Source organism: Heterocephalus glaber, unplaced genomic scaffold (genome assembly GCF_053883595.1).
Source record: "Heterocephalus glaber isolate CG9 unplaced genomic scaffold, H.glaber_assembly_v1.0 deba00001457, whole genome shotgun sequence".
Classification (NCBI taxonomy): domain Eukaryota; kingdom Metazoa; phylum Chordata; class Mammalia; order Rodentia; family Bathyergidae; genus Heterocephalus; species Heterocephalus glaber.
This window is the reverse complement of record NW_028258305.1, coordinates 35,054,230-35,076,620: the sequence shown is the minus strand read 5'-3', so window position 1 is coordinate 35,076,620 and position 22,391 is coordinate 35,054,230. Positions and strand designations below refer to the sequence as shown.

Here is a 22,391-nt window from a genome sequence, read left to right as displayed (position 1 = left end):
TTTGACTAGATCTGATGTCTAGAGTTTAGGGCAGACATCCAGGTTTTAATGAGATTGCAGAAACCTGCCAGAGAGAATTTTAAAACACATGCACATTTTGTTAGCATTTATTTCCCTCATCATTGCCCAAATAATTCTGAACTTATTAAGCAACCATCCTTTCTTATTTGAAAAATAAATAATTCAATTTTATGGTTCAGTTACAACGGTTGAAATGATAAGTGTTAAGAGACATTGTTGCTAATTAAATGTTCCAGGATAGAGTTTGGAGTGAAAACCTGGAACCTTTAGCACTATTGAGTCAAAAGCTACATTTCTCTTTCCTCTGAATTTACCACATATAATATCACAGCGATATGTAAAGTTCCATCAGGATTTGTGATTTGGATCAATTCAGCCTTTCATTTTGGTGAACTCTGTAAAGAAATCGATAGGGAACTCAGAAGAGATTTGGGAAGAATTTGGGAAGAAGGTAATGTTCAGAGAGTAAGAGGAAAAATTGGAAAGATGGTAGTGTCTTTCATAGTCATGGGGAAATAGTGGATTGGGACACACACACACACACACACACACACACACACTGAACAGAGTTGTTGCTTATGGTTTGCACTACTTGTTGTTGAGAGGTATAAAACTAGTCAGAGATAGAGCCTGCATGCAAATGGTAAAGATCGGCAGCAGCTGCGCAGGCAGTATGAAACGAAGGCATATCCAGGCCATGAAAGGTGTGGCCGAATCTGTGACTTCCCAGAAATGCACTTGGCAATGGCTGAGGAGCCACAGGAAACTCTCCCTGTTCCTGGACGCACTGAGCCAAACACCCTCAGAAATCCCTGGCTTCAGCCAAAGCTGCTACGACGTCACTGTCTCTTCTTGCCCTCTCTGTCCTTGACTTCACCAAGGCCAAAGGAGGAAAGCAGAAGGATGCTGGCGTCTGCTGCCTCCTAGCTCTGTGCCTGTGCCTTAGGATGCTATATAGCCCTCGCCAAACCTGCCGCTGCCTGTCTTCTGGGGAAAGGTGAAAATTTTAGACCTTATCAGAGCAAATTCAAGAAAAGTAGAATAACCTCAAACTCATTAGAATGGCGTTACTTGCTCCCTTACCTGCATTCTAACATACGTTCCCTTAGAAATGATAAACTGGAAGGGATGAGACTGATAAGGAATGTGGAATTTCATTAAGAAATGAATGAGTATTGGAGGGAGAGTGGGAGTGATGAAAAGCTAGTAAGAATAGCCAGACCCTTGCTGTTTTCTGAAGTCCTCTCTAGTCTTCAGATTCTTAAAGTACCAGATTTATGTCTTTTTAGTGATATTTATCATTCACATTTTAGTACTTGATAGTAGCATGGCTTTATTGTATAGCCCTATAATTAGGGCTGTCATTACATATAAGTTTCTTCCCTATTTTGGGAGGTGGTGGGGCTGGGATTAAATCTACAGTCTTGTGCATGCTAGGCATGTTCTTTACCACTGAGCTACAACCCAAGCTGTTAGTATAACTTTCTTAATGCACCACTAAAGAACCCAAATAAAAGAGCTATGTAGCATTTTACCTTTTTGCTTTGTTTTGTAATTGAGTTGAGGCTAGCTTTGGAGGTATGGTTAGGTTTACTACTATGCTTGGGTACAGAGCTATATGTACTGTATATGTTTACTACTCTTTTGAAGATTTATCTCTAGCCAAGAGCAAAAATAATATTTTCCTGACAAGTGTGCCATTTCTAGTAGGTTTTGTGCATCCAAATATTTTCCCCCTAAATTACAATATGAATCTTTTATCTTGATTTTGGCAACACATCCTGCAAAAAAAATATAGACTGACAAAAGCCCTATTCCAGTGCACATACTAATGAGAACCTACACACACCCTTTGTTATCGCTCCTCAGTCCTGTTCCACCCAGAACCATTTCCACCTATTCTTCAGAAATCTTTTGGCAATTCTGATTTTTAAAAAAATACAACATAAAAGCTACTGACTCAGTGGAGTGTGTAATTGTGTGTACTATATTTGACATTGTAAATATAGTAGACTGATGAATTACCCTTTATAATCAGCTTCCCAAACTGAGGTTAAAGACACATGCAATTTTGCATGTTCTGGGTTGCATATTGTTCTCAGGCTTATGTGTTACGTTGACTAAAATGTGACAATGCTTCATATGTTTAATTAAATGGGATTGCCATTGCAGGTCACTTGAAACAAAAAGTGAACAAAGGTAATTTAGGTATCACCCTATTAAAGCCTGAGCCCCAGTTGAAGCCCTTTTAGTCCATGTAGTTCTAGATAAAAGAAAATGTGAATCATGGAAACATTAATAAAGTTTAGATATGTAAGCCAGACCTTTTCAAGGAGTTTTCTTCCTTCCCACACCTATATTTGAAGGAATATTTGAAGGAATAGATTTAGTATTAGTTATTTTTTCTTACATGTACCTGGGGTAGGTCAAAATGTTCAGTTAGAACGTGAACTGACGCTGCCTGACTCACCAACAATTGACTTATTGATGACTCTGCAAGCCAGTGATTCTTTTTTTTTTTCTCCTCTAAAGACCCGAACTGGAACTGCTGTGAAAGCTATCATGGGAAAAAATACCACTACCCTAGAATACCAAGAAATCACAGAGAATATTTGGTTAGGAAGTGATGGAAGGAGAAAATCCTATAAGACCAATATGTCTTAGGGTAAGATGTTTAGAAAGAATTAGCTCACCTGACTTATACCTTTATACTCCTGAAATTTTATACTTTTCTTTGTGCAATGTATGAGATTTCAATAACCAGAGACTTACTTTAATTAATAATGTCTTATAGTTAGCACACATACATATCAATTAAAACGCTATAACTCATCTAAAATTTTGGCTTAATTTAGGGCAGACCTGGCAGTTCACATCAGAATTGAGTACTTGGGTAGGGGGATAGAGTAACTGTAACAGGCATGGTGCGTATGATAACATCAGTACGCTACAAATACGAGTAAGGTAGATATAAGGAAGTGGCTGTAGAAAATTTAAATGGGAGGAAGTCATCATCTGTTTGCCCATGTGAAGGATTTGAGAAAACTGCTCTTGTCCTTGGGACATAGAACTAACACTAATGTGATTAGTTTTATAAGTAAGACCCACCATGTGTAAAACAGGCTTTCATGAGAAGATCTGACATTGTTTCTATGGATGTAAATATTGTAAGGTCCAAACAGTCAATTTTAGGAGAAAATTTTGGAGCAAAATCCTTTGTGAGCTATCCCATAACTGTGTATATATTGTAAAGATTATATAATCTATAGTTGTATACACTCATACACACACATTATGACATTATGACAGATGTTTATTCCAGGGATTTACTATGTTTTTTAGGGTAATAACCATGATCTTAAGCTTTCATTTATTTTCGGTCTATGACCCTTGATCTTTTGTAGCTTAAAAGTAAAAATGAAAGAAAAAAAAGTAAGTTCTCCTGGGCCGTATTTCTAGCAAGCAAACCTTTGTCCTTTCCCATGTACTATATAGCACCTTAATTGAATCAGATCATTTCTTACAACATCTAACTGAGACATCAGTCCTATTAGATCTAAGCAAGAAGGGAGAGGAGATTAGGTGATTTGGAACCACTAGGTGCTAGAGGACTTGGTTAAGGGAAAGACAAATTAGGAAAACCTCATTTGGACAGGGATATGATAGACAAGAGCTTTGGGTGGGGTGGAGATCGGACAGAGGCAACATCACACATGGTCAGATTCAGCAGTTTTGAACTCATGCAGAACATACTCCATTCACTTGTGCATTAGAGGATGAACTTCTTGAAGGCAGAGTTTTTTCTTACTTACCCTCATGTTTGCCCTAGGTTCCTGGTAGACAGTTGGACTGTATGATTGATGAACTCTTATCCACTAAATGTAGAGTGGAAGATCAGGACTAGGATATAGGAACTGTGTGATAGTAGCCCAGTGTGCTTTCAGTGGTTTCTAAGGAGGTGATCATATCATCTGCTCCTTCTTTGCCATATTATCTGGCTAGAATGAGGCCTGTGTGGCACTGCAGGCCAGAAGCCACTTGCTGCTTCCTGTTCATGTTCCCTGGCCTAAGGTGAGCCATGACAGGGCCCTGCCAGCTCTCAGGCTGCTCAGAGTGAGCAGGGCAGCTGCTAGTCTGCAGGACCAGCCGTGCTCCTGATTGTCCAGGGTGCATGGTCAATCACCAAGCGCTACCCTGGATCTGCCTCTCACTGCCTACAAGGAGTCTCACAGTTGTACTCTTGGCTGTAGATGACTAGATTGATTTGGCCAGGTAGGATTTGGTTGAAGTTGTTTCTTTTCCCGTGTGCACACATTCCTGATTTAAGGTTTTCCTAAAAGGGAAGACAGGTCCAGTGAGAAATGAGGACAATCGCTGTCATGACATTGACTTTAAACCCATTTGGTAAATGGACTCATAATTATAAGAAAGGTGATGCCCTAAATCTAGGTGGAGTCTTTGTGAAGTATGGTCTCATACACCTTGGGGTTCATTTTGCTGTGACTTGAAATGCCAATCTGGTATTTGTTTCTTGCATGACATCAGGCTTTGTCTCTCTGCTTCAGCGGAGCCCCCTGTGATGGCAGAAGAGAAGGGGCCCTGTTACCGGCTTGTCAGTTCCGGCAGGCAGTGTCTGCACCCTCTGTCTGTACACCTCACCAAGCAGCTCTGCTGCTGTAGTGTGGGCAAGGCCTGGGGTCCGCATTGTGAGAAATGTCCTCTCCCAGGCACAGGTAAGACACAGCCAGGTGTACACCCCCCAGCATCCCTAGCCACACAAGTAGGCAGGATGACTTTGGCAGCTTGGGTAACTTCTGACTTTAAATCTAGTTTTTAAGAGTTCTATGTGTTTTTGTCACTTTTATAGAAACCATAGGCATACAAGGTTAAATCAGTGGAAAAAATGACGTGCAAAGAGATTTTCCTACTTTTTTCTGGGTAATGTTAGACTTCTGTTTGTATATTAAGAAAAGCCAGTACATTTTACTCTCACTTTCCAAGACTCTAAGTCTAATATGTAAGTATAAAGACCAAAAGTTCTGAAGGCACCATGTACCTTCCTACTGATTGGCCACTCATCATTTTTCGGTAACTGTACCTTCTGTGGGTTGACTGACTTACTCAATGATTGAACATTGCACTTAATTTCTTTAATTGGAAATAGAGGGGATTATATTCATGGTTGGATTATGCTCTGAAGTTTAATAACTCCAGAGCAGATCCTGCCAAAACTCGTATGAGCTTTCAGGGGAGCTATCTTTGAATTTGGTACAGAATTGCCTAATGCCCCGAAGGAGTAAATTTATTTTAAGTATCTTACTTCTACCTAAGAGTCAAAAATTTCTGAAGCAGGATCCTGCAGAGTTAAATGGCAGAAAACAAAATATAACTTGTAAACATTGGGCATGATTTGATTAAGGAAGGAGTGGTCTCCATTTCAGTGGCTTGGGTAGGCATGAAACAGCCTACTAAATTACTTATTTGATAAGTTGGTTCGCACCTAGAAGAGTGCATTAAATCTCACAGGGCCATGTGTGTCTTTAAGCTGAAATATATGTTAGAAAAGATTTAGATATTATTTAGGTATCATTATTCACCTCTGTTGGTGGTTAGAATAAAGCATATAATATCACCTAAGGCAGAGAATATTTAACTGATAGGCTGGATAATTTTACGTGCCTTCATCAGGCTGTGTTACCTTCCTGTTCCATCTAACACACTCATTGTTTTAAAATAACAAGTGCAAAGTTTTATAATCCATAGATACATTTCTCTTTAAGTTCAGTTTTGGGTATCATTTCTGTTTTTTGTTGTTGTTGTTGTTTTTGGGTTTTTTTGGTACCAGGGATCAACTCAGGACCTTGGGCTTTTGAGACAGGCACAGCGCCACTGAGCTAAATCCCTGGCTCCTTTAAATTCGTTTTTGATAGCTTTGTAATCCTTCTATGAAGCATAAATCAAGATGGTGAATGTAACTCAGGGATACCCGTACTCCATAGTGTAATAACTAAATTTGAAAATAATATTAAAGATCAATTTCCACTTAACTAATTTTTGGATATATGGTGATTTAAAAAAAAATTAGTTCATTAGTACTTGAAAATTTTATTGAAAGACATTTTCTTCTGAAAACCATTTTCAAGTAAGAATTCTATTTTCTAGTTATAAGAATGAGACTCCACCATTTAGTGTGTAATCCTTAGAAAAACGATATTCTATCATGCTTTAAAGGAGTATTTTAGAGTTTCCTTTTATTGAGAACTAATTTTAGATCCAGAACATTCAATAGAAGATCTCTTGTTCAGTGGAAGTGAGAAATGACTTATTTTACTTTCAATTTTAAAAGTAGAAATAAAAAAGTAGCCATAAGCTCCTCAGTGTCTGCATTTGGTTATTTGTCTCCAACACCAACAGCAAGGGGATTAGGCGGATTTTTCCTCCTTAGGCCACACACGGCCCTGTCTTTCCCCTTCACTTATTTGTGGGGATTATGCACACAGGCCAAGTCGACTTTTTTAAAGAATACACACCGTTTTTTTTTTTCTGGCCAAGATAACGATTCCAGAGCACAGAGTACCTCCTAGTTCTCTCTGTGACTAAGTCAGCTGCTTCTGGCTAGGAGTTCGCCCAGTTGTCAGCCCTTTGCTTGAAAAGAGTGGCAGCCTAGTCTGGCATTTCCTTTCTGTCTTGTTTGTCATCTCTTCAGCATGTCTCACTTCATGGAGTTTCTTCTCACTGTCCTGAGAAGTTCTCTGCTGGAACACTTCGCATTTTAGTCCCTCATCAGCACCTGGCCAGCAGAGCCCTCTGCTCTGTTCAGCCATGTGGGTTCCTTGGCAGGGAAGCAAATCCTGAGTATTTCAGCACCTCATTTCCCGGCATAGTGACTTCCCCCTCTTTCTTTGCCTTCTTATTCATTATCTAACTCCATGAGATGTCACTGAGTGCTTGTTTAATAGCTAATGAAATTATACCAAATTGAGAGAAAAGAAGCAAGCCTGCTTTTTGCCAGTATTGCACATATATATAACATGAGTTATACAATATAAAAGTCTTTTATATGTAAATGTCTCCTAACGTATCACATATATTTTGTATGTAATAGCTAATATTATATATATAATGTGATATAATATCTCCTAGTTGGTTGCTGATATATTATAAATATATATAAAATACATGCTAAATATATGCTGTGATAAATATATAAAATATTATATATATATCCTGATTGGGTAGTTTAAGGAGCTAACAGGTGGATAAATGTTTATTTAAAGAAAAAGTCTGAAGTTTTCCTTGTAAATATGCAGTTCTATCAGAAATTTAAGCAATTTGCATACATTTTGCATCTGTTTTTGAAGTTTTTAAATGTAACTATATTAGTGATTTATTAAGAGATATTCATCATGATATTTTCCTCTGTATAAGTTTGCACTGTTAGATTTTTAAAAGGAATATTTTCCCATCCCAAATCTAGCTGCTTTTAAGGAAATCTGTCCTGGTGGAATGGGTTATACGGTTTCTGGCGTTCATAGACGCAGGCCAATCCATCACCATGTAGGTAAAGGACCTGTATTTGTCAAGCCAAAGAACACTCAACCTGTTGCTAAAAGTACTCATCCTCCACCTCTCCCAGCCAAGGAAGAGCCAGTGGAGGCCCTGACCTTCTCCCGGGAACATGGGCCAGGAGCAGCGGAGTCGGAAGGTGAGAGTGGGAGTCAATTGTGCACTCTAGCCGGGTGTCTGTGTCTTACTTTGGTTTCTCAGTTTATACCCAACCAGAGCAGGATTTCTTAGCCTCAACACTATTGACCTGGTAAGATGGTTACTTCCTTGACAGGTGGGGAAGCTGCCCTGTGTATTGTAGGACTATTTCTCGGCATCTATGGCCTGTGATGTCTAGATGCTGATCCACCCTCTCCCCTCACCCTATAGTTGGTACAACCCAAAAAGGTATGTGAACATTGCAGATGTTCCCAGTTGAGGGATGCAGATTTACCCCTGATTGAGAATCACTGCTGTCGAACAATATGTACCTAGTCGGATAACAAATTCTATGGTAATTTGAGAATATTGTCTTGCTTTTTTGGTTATTGCTTATGCTAATGCTTATTCCTGGAGAGTGATATAGCTTCTTCACAAGAACAGTTCTAATTCATTTCTGTGTCTAGAGAGCCCTACGGTAAATATTTATTTTCAAAATGGAGTCCACAGGCTTAAAAAAGTTAAAGTTTCTACTGAACTTGCAGTGTAACAGGCAGTCAGAGATACTGGAGGGTGAAGTGCAGGAAAGTAGGAGATAGTTGATTGAAGGTACCTGAAAGACCACCCAGAAATCATTTGCCTTCCAAGACACCTGACACCTCAAGAGGGGACGTGACTTGCCATGTGTCATACAGAGAGTATGTAACAGGACTTGTGACCAAGGAGCACATTGTTCTGGTTAAGGCCTTATACTCGAGAGGTACTTGACTTCCAAAGTCTCTCTGGTACTCAGGAAAAGGGATTATCTCTCTCTCTCTCTTTACATATGCCAGCATTTCCAGTATTTTGAATGTCTTAATTACCACAAAAATTCTCACTCCATATAGGAAAAACAGAAATTTCAGATTTGCGTGGAATATTATGTGTTTAGTCTAATAAAGCTCCTGATGGCTTTTCATAGTTGATTAGGACTCTCGTACCCATTTATAGATCTTGTGAGGAAGTAGAATCCCCCAGTTGATGAAGAACTGGGAGCTTAGTTCAGGCCCTTCCTGGGAGGCCAGAGTTTTCCTGGGCTGTGAGCATTTTGTGTTTGGCCTCTTTTATTCCACTCTTTCACTCCCTACATTTCTTCCTTGATGAGGCATAGCAGGGAGAACCTCCCCTGGAATTAACTGATGTAGGGAGGCACGGCCAGCTGATTGCAGTGGTTCATCCCATGCACAGGCAGAGAGAAATAAATAGGTTCTAGTCCAAATTCTGCCTCAAGACTTTCTTGACAGTGTATTTGGCAGGATTGGAATTTACTTGACTTTCTCCAACCACAAGAATATTGCAGCAGTGATTTTAATTTAGCAGGCACCCTAATTGCTTTCAGAAGTGAAGGCACCTACCCAGCCTGTTTCCTAATGATTATGGACAGTGACTCTGGAGAAAAATCTTACTGAGTGTAGACTTGAGGCTTGAAGACTGATTATAAAAAGCAAGTCTTTCAAAATACAGAGGCCTTGCCTCCACCAAAATAATGTTCTTGATTATGTAGCATGTAATTTGCTCAATATATGGATGCTAGCCTCTCATTGTCTCTTACTGGCTTGTGAGGATTTTTTTCATTAGTTAGTTAGCATGTCTTCCTGAAAATGTTCACAGGGCTTCATTAAAGATTGGACTCTGTCAAGAATGCAGCACCTATTAATCCTTATTTACACTTTCAGTTTCTCACACTAGAGAAACTATGCGGTATTTACACATGTGTGTCCTATTTATTTCACTTTAGAGTATCACCTCAATGTGCATCCACTTAGCTATAAATGTCTCTAGTTTCTTGTTCGTTATGGCTGAGTAGTACTCCATTTTATAAAAAACCTCCACATTTTCTTTATCCAGTCTCCAATTGATGGGCACTTGGGCTGTTTCCAAGGTTTAGCTATCACGAATTGTGCTGCTATGAACATGGGTTTAATATAAAACAAAACAAAACAAACCCTGACCTCGGGCCAGGGATTAAAAAAAAAAAGAAAAAAATGAATGCAGCTCCTATTCTCAAGTCTCACTGAAATAAGTAGCATTCTTTTTTAACACTGACAACCGAAAGAGTTTCAAATGGTCTCTACTAGGTTAAGTATCTGACCCATTAATGAAAATGTTTGTTTTCAAGACATGGGAAATTCCATAAAATTAAGATTAGGCATAAAATAATGTATCTGAAAGTGTTGATCTATTTAACTTTTTTACTTTATCTTAATTTTAAATAAGAAAGTTTGAAAAACATATTTGCTTTCTGAACTGTAGTTTTAAAATGAAATAGCACAGAAAATTCTATCTTGGTCATGTATAAAATTCTTCAAAATGGTAGATGACTATAATTGTGCATTTGACTTAGTTTAATTCTTAATGCTTTTGGAGAGAGATACTAGACTTTTACTGCTTTTTAAAAATTGAAATGTAACGAGTGAATTGTCTTAAATTATACTAAGGCCCTTCTTTCTTTTCTGGTTTTAGTGGCAACTGCACCCCCTGAGAAGGTAATTTTTTCATTGTTTACAAATCTTCTCTATTTTTCAACTTTCAGATGTGGTTTTTATAGAATATGTGTGGGATTTTAGAATTTAAATGCACTAAGATGTATATTATGCATTGTTTAGTTTAAGAAAATTCAGGAGTCAAGAAATATTTACTGAGCACCTGCTAAATGACTTGGCACTATCCTCAGTGCCAGGAAAATAATAGCCAACAAATCAGACAAAATCCTCTATTCTTAAGGAGTTTAAATTCTAGTGAGAAAAGAATGGTGGGAATTAATGGAATCAAGGACTTAAACAGAATTTATTGAGTCATTTGATTGCTGGGACCACCTATGTGAAGAAAGGCTTTCACATGTTTATATAATTGTGCATTCTTGAATGCATATAAAATAACTGAGTTGCTTCCAAGTTCAACCAAAATGTAACATGAAAGATTTGAAGTGATGTGGAGTAAAACCAGAGTTTCTTCTTGAAAGCTGCAATCAATACTTGAGCATTGCTTCTCAAGTTTTAAAGAATTTTTCCTATTAATCTTTGGTTTGGGGGGTATAAAATGAGACTATGAATTGTGAGGCTTATTAGTAGGGAATGTAGATATTTGCTAGATTAATTTTATGTAATACAGTATTGTATCTTCTCTGGATCTTGCTTGATTATTTGATGATAGCATAAAATGGGTAATTATTAAATGTTTATATATTCATTATTCATTTGGTTGGCAAAAATGCCTTAAGTATTAGAATTTAGATGGGGTGATATGTAAACTATTAGAAATAGTTTTAAAAATTGTTAGTTTATAACAATGGTATATGGGTGGTATATGGGGAAAATATTGTAGCTTATGAAGTGAGCCAGTCAGCTGCCTGACAGGCTTATCATAAGTCAGTTTTTTTCCTGTTTATGATTAAGTTCATGGTAGCTCTCATTAAGAATCTGAAAAAGATCCTGAAATTTTCTTATATAATTTTAACTGCATTTTGTGTTCAGAGGGGAGTAGAAAAATGCAATCATAGCCTGTGTGATTGTGAGACTTTGTAAAGATCTCATGTTGTTTATGATGGATGCAGAGAAAGCAGGGTCCAGGGGTGGGAAGTGTATGTGTGTGGCAAAAGGACAACAAAGTTTATGAAAGACTTGGTTTGAAAGAAAATTTGGGGCTGCTTTTGCAAGGCTGGAAATACTAAACTACAGTTGTAATCAGTGAAGCAGGACTCTGCCCCTTGGCTGGACCTACCCGCCAAGGGGAAAAATGGTAAATTGATTAGGAGATTTTTGCCTTGTGTGGATGGGAGAGAGCCTCTCTGTAGACTGCAGGAGTGGGTTAACACCCCTTCATTGGCATTGGCATTGGCATTGGCGTGGGCTGCAGAGAATGGGCTGTAGTTAAGACGGACTGAGGTTGTCTCTAATAGATAAAATAAAGCCAGTCTATATTCTTAATAGGGTAGTATGTGTGAAAATATAATAAATCCTAAGTGTTTCTGGAAGACAAATCCTGGCTAACCAAGGTAGAGAGATGGAGGTAGCCTGAGAGGCCATTGGATTATTTCAGTAAACTAAGCATGAGAGTCCAACTGCAATGGTGGGGACTATGGATATGGAAAAGGGTGAAGAACTATAATGAGTGTGCTGATGAACAAGGTTTGGAATGAGGAATCAAAGGGGACTAGAAAGGACTTTAAATGGAATGGATTGATGAGTACAATGTGGTGGTGACAGAAATGGTGATGTTGGAATGGGAGCTGAATGATTTTGTGTGGAGATGAATTTGAGGAATCTGTGGAAAAGCTTAACAGAGTTACCCTAAAGCATTTGTGCTTACAAAATGGGGTTTTTGATGAAGTATTCAGGCAGGCTATTTTAGAAGCAGGAAACAGGTGTTAATTGAAGCTAGGAGAGAAAATAAGAAGCTAACAGAGGCCAGGAGTTGAGCGTTTTGGAAGTTAACAGTGGTTCAAATATGTAGGGAACATGTTGGGTAATGGTTAGCAAGGAACTTGATGAATACTTTTAATGAAAGTTTTGTTATGAGTTCTCTGGCCTCATGCTGGTGTGGATGAAGGCTCATACTAGGCTAATTGTTCAGTTGGCATGAGCCCTAAGGAGCTCTAACTGGAAGCAGAGCTATGGTGATGGATTGCTTCTTTGCATAAGGTCCAGGGGACAGGTGTGGGCGACAGAGTATGTTAGGAGGCTCTGAGTGCTTCTCAGGACCACAGTTCTGTTGGTGTGGCTGCTAACACTATTCAGAGAGCTGGAGTTACCGGGATGTTAGATGTGAGCTTAGCGGAGGCCATAATGACTGACTGGTATAAAATACTTTAACTTAGCTTGCATTCTTTTCTGTGACCAAGCTGAGAAATCCATTTAATCTGCAGTGTGACCAGTCATCTAGGGCGGCAGAGTCACATGTGACTGAGATGTAGGTGCAGTCCTCATTGGGGTTGGTATTGCCTCCTTAGAGACCAAGTGTGGGCCCTGGGGCCGAGGTCATTGCTCTAGAGGTCTGACTTTAAGCCCTATGGAAAAGATGGGGCCTTCTGTGGGCTAAGACTGCTGAGAAAACGCAAGCTTGCCCTGGAACAGCACAACAGGCTGGGGCTTTTTATGTCACACAGTCACACTGGTTTATATCTAATGTTCCATGAGACCTCTTTGCCTTTCTAAGAGTATGATTAATTAAATAAAAATAGTGCTATGTCTGTCTCTCTGTCTCTGTCTCTGAAATACAACCACCCAGGAAATATCTTCATTAGATCAAGAGAAAACCAAACTTGAGCCTGGCCAACCTCAGCTCTCCCCAGGCATTTCAACTTTTCATTTGCATCCCCAGTTTCCAGGTAATCCGTGTTGATTTGTACTCTTTTCTAAATGAAAGCATAGGAATTTTTGTGTCTTTGATTTCATTATTGAAATTTGTAATTGAATTTGAATGTAAAAACACACACTTAAGAACAATCATATGCTTATATAATGCTAGTGAAAGTATAGTAGTCTTAAGTATTATAGTGGAAAAGATAACTTTTTCACTATCTTCTGTGATCAAGAGTAGTATATATTATCTGATTATTGAAAGTCATTACTTGGTCTGTGATCATTTTTCTTCTGAACTGCTCTCAGATATTGTTGCTGAATATTGAAACCAGAATTATATGTTAATACTACAAGGTTTTGGAATCTATAATAGTTCTTTATATCCAAGAACTACTATGATATATTATTAGACTTACTTAGGCTGCACTTTGAAATGCAATCTCAGTGCACATGACAGGCTTTAATTTTCTCTTTATCCTTCACTTCCTCATGCAGTAGTGATTGAAAAAACATCTCCTCCTGTACCTGTGGAAGTAGCTCCTGAAGCTTCCACATCGAGTGCCAGCCAAGTAATTGCACCGACTCAAGTAACAGGTCAGTGAAGCATTTGCCATGTTGCATTGCATTTCCCATATCAAATAGTAATATCAAATAGTTTATGGGAATCATAGTAGCAAATATTTGGAGGTAATGTGAATATTACTTAAAAAGAAGAGTATGCCTGAATTATCCATATGCAGGAGAACATAGAATAGTTATTAATGTTTTAGAAGAGAATGTCCTGAAGAATTGTTTGTCTTAACTTTTACAAAGAAGTACAGAACATGATATAATGACTCCAATTTTATTTTTAAAATATCTGCAAACAGAGAAAAGGAGACAGAAAATGCTTCAGTGTTCACCCTTTATCATCTTTGTTCTTCAGTATGACTGTTTTCAAGATTCTTTGTAATAAACATATTTCAATTAGTTGTTTAAAATTACAAAGATGTATTCTTTTTGAAAAAAATGTAAAAACCTTAAATGGGAGTGTCTTTAAGGTATATGAGGTCTTATACATCTACAAGAAATTGATCAGTGGTCACTGAGAAATGGAAAGAAATATATAATCAGATATTTCACAGAAAAAAATACCAAGGAGGATATACTGGAAAATTTCAACTTTACTTGTAATCTAAAAAATGCAAATCTAGACAGGATAATACTTTATGTTTATCAAAGTGGTATTTAAAATTTAATAAAACTGTTTTTATTAGAGTGAAAATGAGACTCTCACATGTTTGCTGACAGGGTCTCCAGAGAAGCATAACCAACAGAATATCTGTAGATACAGATATATAGGTGTCAGCTTTATCAACAGAGATTGGCTTATAAGATGCCAAAGGGCTGAGACCCAAGGGAGGCAGTGATGTAACTCCCAGATGGGCGAGGCCAGGGGACTCCACACTGTGGCCCAGGGCAGGAGAGGGGAAATAGATGCCCCAGCAGATTGGCCTTCTACCCCTTTTTGTCACATTTGGGCCCAGCCCTCCATACACAGGGGTGAGGGTGATCTTCACTCAGTCCACCAATCCAGATGCTAATTTCTTCTAGAAACACCCTACAGACACTCCTAGAAACAATATTTTAAAAGCCATCTGAGCATCCATTGGCCCAGTCAAGTTGACTCATAAAATGAACCATCACAAAATGTAAATTTGGTCAGCTTTTCTGGAAAGCTCAGGCTTGACAATATGTATAAATGTTCAGAACTTTTTTTTTTTTTTGTACTGAGGATTGAACCCAGGGAGCACTGGCTATATTCCTAATCCTTTTATTATTGTATAAAGACAGGGTCTTGCTAAGTTGGCCAGGCTGCCTTGAACTTGGAATTCTCCTGCCTCAGCCTGCCCAGTGCTTCAGTGATGTGTGCACCCCCATGCCTGGCTAGCTTTAGAACTTTTGACCCAGTAATCCTATTTCAAGATAGCTTTTTTAAGGAGATAATATGCCCCAAAATGTGATATTAGTTTATATATGTGATTACTTACCACAATACAATATACTATTGAGGAAAAAAATTAAAAATCAGTACATTCAACTATAGGGAAATAGATGATTGTTGCATCCATATATTGAAACATTATGCTGCCACTTCAAAGAATTTTTATTGCATTCTATCCAGAAGTGGCCACAAAATGTGGGTACATTTAAAATGAAGCCTATAAAAAATGAAATAGACTGTTATATTGATTATATATTTATAATGCATACATAATGTTTGGAGAAAATATACCAGATATTAACAGTGATTATTTTTGATGAGATCTGAGAGATATTTAGATATTAATTTGTTTTTAGAATATTTTGTATTTCCCATTTATTAAGTGGACAAGTATTTTTAGAGTCAGAAGAAAGGCCACTACAGTATTCAGATAGGAATAAATCCTAGAGGTCTGTTGTTCAATATGGTAACTAGTTAATAAGGATGTAGTATATTCTTATTGTAATCTGTTGTAATAACAATATCTTGTATCTGTGAAAAATGCTAAGAGAATGAATTTAAGTATTCTCACCACAAAAATAACTACATGAGGCACTGCATGACAGTTAGGTAGGGTTAGTCATTCCCCAGTGCACATGTAGTTCAAAACATTATGTTACATGCACAGTAAGTGCATACAATTTTATCTGTCAACTCAGAAAAATAAAAAGAAAAACAATGTCACTGAGCTGCATATTAACTGCCTTCAAGATACCCTGTCAGGACAGTAGGAGTAACTGATAGAGGAGCCTTTGTTCTCCCTTAGGACAGTCCTTCTCTGACATATGCTGCTTTTCCAGTGGAGGTGTTCTTGAATGTTCAACTTTATGCCATTTTCTCAAAAATGTGATTGTACATCTCTTAGGCACTTGAATGGGGACAGCAGACTATAAAGTGTTTTTAAAAATCACCCCAGGAGCTGGGTGTGGTGGCATACTCCCAGTAATGAGTTCAAGGCCAGCCTGGAATAGATAGGGAGAGCCTGTCTCAAAAAAACAAAGAAGCAAACAAACAAACAAACAAACAAACAACACCTCCATCCAGGGGTGGAATGGCAGGTGATTTGGAGAGAGAGGTACAGCCTGGGTTCAGTGGAGCCTTTTCAGCTACTTTAGGGACAGAATCAAGGAATGCATGAATGCATGGCAGCCACTCTTTGGTTTGACAGCTAATACTGAGTAAAGTTCTGCAGAAATGTGAGCCATTCTAAGTATTTTTGGAGTGGTACTGAAATGATAGTGATTTTTAAAATGGGTACAACTAAAGTTCTTATTCCTTCTATACACTCCCTTTACCAAACATACGTGTAAAAGATAGTGTGCATGCAGGGTGTTAAGCAATAGTAGTACTGTCTTATCAGCCAGGATCTTACGTTTCCCTCAGTGTTAAAAAGAAAAATTGCAGTGTGACAATACAGTTCACTAGTTCTTTCTTCAATAAATACTGTATTTCTGTTTTCCAATGTGAAGGTAGATTTAGTTTTGAACAGTTTTGCTGACTTCACTGGACCAGCCTCTTGCAATCTAGCTTTGTAGAGATTCAGTTTGGCCAGATCAGTGCGGTTCCCTTGCTCCACTGCAGCAGTGTGAGGGATACAAATGCAAGTTTCTGGGCTTCTACTGAACTGCAGAGCTGATTGAACAAAATGAAAGTAGACCCGCTAGATGAGGTTGCCAGAAGATAGTTTAATCTGAGTCTGACATTTGTGCCGGAGTAACATCCTCCATCACAGGTTTGAGGCACAAATATTTCCTTCCAGGAAACAAGTGACGCTGGATCCTTTTTTCATGTAGCCCTTATAGGTACTTCCCCTTCCCCTAATAAGAGTCTTTCTGAAAGAATCTATGGGAAGAAAACTATAAATAGAGATTCTTGGAACTGAACTGATTGCAGATTTAGAACTACCTGTGAACCGAGATCTATATTAACATAAGAATAGTGTCTTGTATCAAATTGAAATTAGAATGTAGCTGTTCCCATTGGTTTACTATGAGGCCCAAACACATAGATTTTGTTTTGTTTTGTTTTTTGTTTTGTTTTTGGTACCGGGGATTGAGTTTAGGACCTTGCACTTGTAAGGCAGGCACAGTGTCACTGAGCTAAATCCCCGGCCCAAACACATAGATTTAAGCAAAACTCTGACCAGTGCTCTCAGGCACATTATATAATTTCCCCTGTAAAATAAAAAGGAAATAAATGTTACTTGTTACTGTTATTTGTCACCCATATTTAAAGAAAGGGATAAAATAAGGAAGTTTAAAATAATATAATCAGTTCCATATTGCTTAGTGATGATATCTTTATGATGGCAAGATTGGAAGTAGTCTTTTTAGATTTAGCCAGACACACTTTGACATGTGCAATAATTATGGAGTGAGCTGCATATTTGCAGGAAATAAGTGTGATATTTTCCACTCTTAAGAGTTGACTTGGTGGCTTGCAACATTATTGGCATACTCTTTTCAAATAAATTATACATTTCAGCATATAAATTCTTGATTTAGTACAGAGTCTTAATAGCTGAAGGATAGGTTTGGAAAATCAAACCTCCATTTCTCTGACAAATATTTACAAAGTGGAAACATCTGTTTCAATTGTTGTGGGACAATTTATGCTCATCGTGGGGCAGTTAGGAGGCCAGGGCATTTTTGTAAACCTTTCCATGAGTTCACATTTGATACCTTGCTCCGGCTTTCCCCCAACTCCTCCATAGCCCTGCGGACCAGCCAAAAATTATTCTTTGTCTTCCATGACTGCCTTACAGAAACCTCTGTAATTATCATAGCTCAAACATTTAAATAACTATTCGCTCCTCTGATTTTTTCCACCGCTTATAATTGACCCCTTTAAAAATGCTTGTCCCTGAACCATGTTCCGAGTGTCATTACAGTTTCCAAAAGCTATTTATACTGGCAAAAAATGAACGTTTAAAAAAAAAAAAGTAAAATAATCATGCTTTAATATTTTCAGACTCCATTTTTAAGCATTCATTCATTCATTCATGTGTTCATTCATTCATTCATTCATTGAATTAGTCACTTGAGGAAGACACAACCTAAAGGTCAGCATACTCTTTTTCACATTTTGCCCAAAGCTTTCTTTTCCATTTAATTTTAGAAAATACAGATACCAAACTATTAAATCTACCATCCATCTTGTTGCTGGGATAGAGAGCAGTTGGCTTTCTAAATTCTAAGTGAACGCTAACAAAAGAACTAGAGTAAGGTCTTGGCCCAGTGAAGGCCAGGTTGTTTCAGGACACATACAGTAGGGGAGGGTAGAGCCATTCATGAACCAAGAGCCTCTAGGTAGGCATCATGAAGGACTCCTGAAAAAACCCAGTGGGGGGCCTGGTGCTTGCCCGCTTCTTTGGGAAGCCAAACCTGCTGAAGAAGATAAGAAAAGACACTCCCATCACCAGCTTGTCCCCGAGGCCACCAGCAGTCAGTGCTGCTTGTGGGCGCCGTGGCCTGTGGTGTGTCGCAGCCCTGTCCCCAGAGCTTATATTGACAGTTTGCTGAAAAAATCTGTTTCTCCATGAACTGACCCATCACGTGCGGACAGGTTCAGATGACCAAGTGTGAGTGGCTCTTAGATAAACAGAAAGCATATTGTCTTTGCCCTTAAACAGAAAAGGCAGGGCCGGGGATTTAGCTCAGTGGTTTTGCAGCCTGCTGTGCAAGTGCAAGGACCTGAGTTCGATCCCCGGTACCCGAAAAAAAAAAAAAGAAAAAGAAAAAGCAGAAGGCTTTCCCTGTTCTTCAAGATAGCATCCTTGGGACTCTCTTCTATGCACAATCCACGTATTTGAGCCTGAAAACCTAGGAAGAAAATAGGGGAAACTCGGGGAGAGATCGTAGCAGACAGGTGTTAAATATTTCAAGATACGAATGCCTCTCATTCATTTATTTTCTTAAGAAAAAGCAACAAACCCTAATGCTGCCTTCTTGATGTCTACTTAATAGAAGACAGTGTTTTGAAGGCTTGTGGCTCTTTCTGTCTACCTGGGTGGGTGGAATCCTGCTTCACAAATGAAAAAAGAGATACCTGCAGTCAGAATGTTGAGAGTTACAGTAATAAATCACTTAGGTAAAAGCAGGACAAGCAGTGTAGAAATCAAGTGTTTTAGAAATGTCCCTTTCCTCCTTGGATATGTCTCCTAGTACCCTCTAGTGGTGTCAGAGGGGCATTTTCGTGCATATGTTCAATGGCCTGCCAGGCACAACTGATGTTTTTAGGCTGTATCTCTATATACTTAACTAGAGATAATCAAGTAAAATTCCTCAACATTCTTCGTCAATATAATTTCAACTAAATAGTTTCTATTTATGGTTCTGGCTAGGAAGGAAAGGCTATTGTTATTCATTTTATTTCCTGCAACTAAAGAGATAGAATTCTTAGAATTCTCCCTTAGAGCCAATTCGAGAGGATTGTGAGCTCAGATTGGGCTGGACTACATTAGCAAGTTCAAGCCCAGCTGGACTCCATGGTGAGACCCTGTCTCAAAAAACAAAATAAAAAAATAAGTATGTTAGCAAACTGTGGCATAGGAATGTATCATATTTGAATTAAGCATCACATATTTTTTGAAGTCTTATTCACATGTGTGAAAATTCCACTCAAAAGCTGTGCCTGCAAAGTGACAAATAGATATTTGATAGTCAAGAAATTGGTACATGTAGGAGTGAGGCAGTGACTGCTGATCGAACCTTTCATATAAACCCACGATTTATAGCCTTTTAATTTTTTCTGAATCCTGGCCCCAAGTACTGTATGTTAATTTGTCTTCTATTGAATTCATTTTTTTTAATACACAAGGTCAAATTTCTTTTCGGTTTTTAGAAAATGGCAGAGAAGACTATATAGGAAAGTCAATAATTGCAAAGTAAACCAAGAAATCTAAATATGAATCCTTATAGCATTTACCTATAATATAGAAAACACGGAGATGTATTTTTCATACTATTTCATGAAGAAATTGCTACAGAGAAGAGCGTTCTTACTAAGAGTCTAAAAGTATAACCTGTTGAAGACAACTGGTACCTTCAGATTTTTGTAGAACACAGAAATATTTTTAAGGAAAACTTTTCCAGTTATGAAAGTACTGTACTAATTAAATGTTCTCATTGTATAAATTTTTTTAAATGTAGAAAAATATGAACAAGAAAGTACCGGTCCCCAAATAGTAAAATATTTTCTTCCAATTTTGTTTTCTGTATTTTAGTGTAATTGAGATCATGTGTTACATTACAGCTTTTGCTCCTGTATTTTTTAAAATAAGCATTTCCCATATTCTATGCTATATACCCATTAAAATTCATTGTTTTGTGTTATTATTGCTGATCATTTAAGCATTCATGTTAATTAATCAACCATATATTTAGCCTTTTGGGTTTTCTTTTTCAGCTTTTTTTTTTTTTTTTTTGTACTGGGGATTGAACTCGGGCCTTGCACTTGCGAGGCAGGAGGCAGAACCACGAAGCTAAATCCCTGGCCCCTGGGTTTTCTTTTTCTAAAATTTGATAGAATATTGTCTTTGAACAGTTTTATTTTTCTGATTCTAATTGGCATAAACTAGCTCATAAAAGATACCTGTAATTTCCAAATACACAAGTTTTTATACATTTCTCATGCATTTGGGTTTCTCAGATAACTTGCATGTTTAGTCTTAAAGTCACAATACAGTGAATGCTTTATGAAAAATGAAGAATGTGCTTTTGGCTTTGGAGAGCAACCCCAACCCCTATTTAGGCCACTTCCGTCGTGGAGCACTGTTTTTCACATCCTTTTCTGCAGAATGCATAGTGAGTTATTTGTAGCAGTTGCCCCACCTGTTTTCTCATTCAAACCACAGTCCCCTCTAATAAAGCTGTACCGTCCATTTATCATACTCAGAGGCACCAGTCTGCTCACCCCCAGGGTTCCTTGGTCTTTCATCTCTGCCAGGTTCTCCTTTAAGCCTGGCTTGTTACCTGATGACAATGAGATAAATAGCCCAAGGTATTACCGATACAAGTGTGCCATTTCTTTGTTATATATTCGTAAATGACTTCAATATGAACACCAGTAACAGTGAGAATAATAATTTTGTAACCCCATATAATGTGCTAGGCATTAGGTTACATGCATTATTTAGGTTTTCTCTTTGCAGTCTGATAACTTTGAAGTTGGAACTCTGATTATTTTCACTTATACTAGTGGAAAAATGAGACTTAGAATGGCTACTGTGTAGCTTGCCCTGTGCTAGAGAGCTTTAAAGGGCAGCAAGATTTGTATCAGTTCATCTCAGAGCCACTCTTAAGTCCTGAGTTCTTTCAGTACTGAAGTCCCTTCTGATTGGCTCTGTGAGCCGCCTCCTCTGTGGCACATGGCATATGTGTGTACCTAAAGCAAGCTTATACAGGTTGCCTGCCTACACTCTAGGGAAGAAACAGTTTCCATACAGGCATCAGCAGGAGTGTAAGGAAGGGATTTGGAAGTGTGATCCGTTTTACCAATGTAAATAAAATAGGCTCATATTGAAATTGGTAAATTAAAAGTTAGATATGTCTAGAAGTTCTGCTTTCATTAGAAGTGAGAAGGTATTTGGAGGGGGGCTAGTAAGAAATTTTGGAAGAGTTTGGATATAGTTGCAATGGAGATTTTGCCTGCTGACAAATGGAAAATTATCATGTATTTCTTATCAGAAAAATGACAGGATGATTCAAACTCCATCATCTAAAAGGAAGTAGAGTGGATAGAGACTCTGATCAGCCGTGTTGGAAGTTTTATTAAGAATTGATTTCCTTATGACTTTCAGTGTGGCCTCTTTCTGAGTCTATACCCACTCTAGTTCATCCTAGAAATTGTTTTTTAGGAACCGCTGATGACCTTGAGTGTGACTGATCAATACAAAGTAATCACAGGAATCTATGCTGGATTTCAGAGGTCAGCTTTGTTTAAGTGCATACCTGGCAACTTTTTTTTTCTTTTATCTACTTAGGAAACACAAAGTAATGATTTTCAACTAGCAATTAAATCTTTGTTTATGTCTGTGTTTTCTTCATGTTACTTTATTTACTTTTAAAGAAATCAATGAATGTACGGTGAATCCTGATATCTGTGGAGCAGGACACTGCATTAACCTGCCAGTGAGGTACACGTGTATATGCTACGAGGGCTACAAGTTCAGCGAGCAGCAGAGGAAATGTGTTGGTAAGAAACACTTCAGTAGGTGTAATTATCAAACATAAAACATTTACACAGTTAGAGCACTCTTCTTAAACAGAATCTTGAGAAAATATTACTGTAATTTTTTAAATGCT

The 22,391-nt window shown here is 38.0% G+C and overlaps 1 protein-coding gene across 15 annotated transcripts in view; it reads left to right on the top strand.

Moving 5' to 3' along the window:
* The window catches only part of Ltbp1 (latent transforming growth factor beta binding protein 1), a 435,679-nt gene that overhangs the window by 316,033 nt on the left and 97,255 nt on the right, over window positions 1-22,391 (top strand). For 12 of the 15 annotated variants that reach the window (XM_087216162.1, XM_087216160.1, XM_087216159.1 and 9 more), the window contains 6 exons: window positions 4,587-4,754; window positions 7,499-7,726; window positions 10,228-10,250; window positions 12,991-13,090; window positions 13,560-13,658; window positions 22,156-22,281. In XM_087216162.1, coding sequence (XP_087072288.1) covers window positions 4,587-4,754; window positions 7,499-7,726; window positions 10,228-10,250; window positions 12,991-13,090; window positions 13,560-13,658; window positions 22,156-22,281 — 744 coding nt within the window. The remainder of the gene's footprint in view (window positions 1-4,586; window positions 4,755-7,498; window positions 7,727-10,227; window positions 10,251-12,990; window positions 13,091-13,559; window positions 13,659-22,155; window positions 22,282-22,391) is intronic. The other 3 variants (XM_087216163.1, XM_004839277.4, XM_004839281.3) reach the window with 1 other exon arrangement.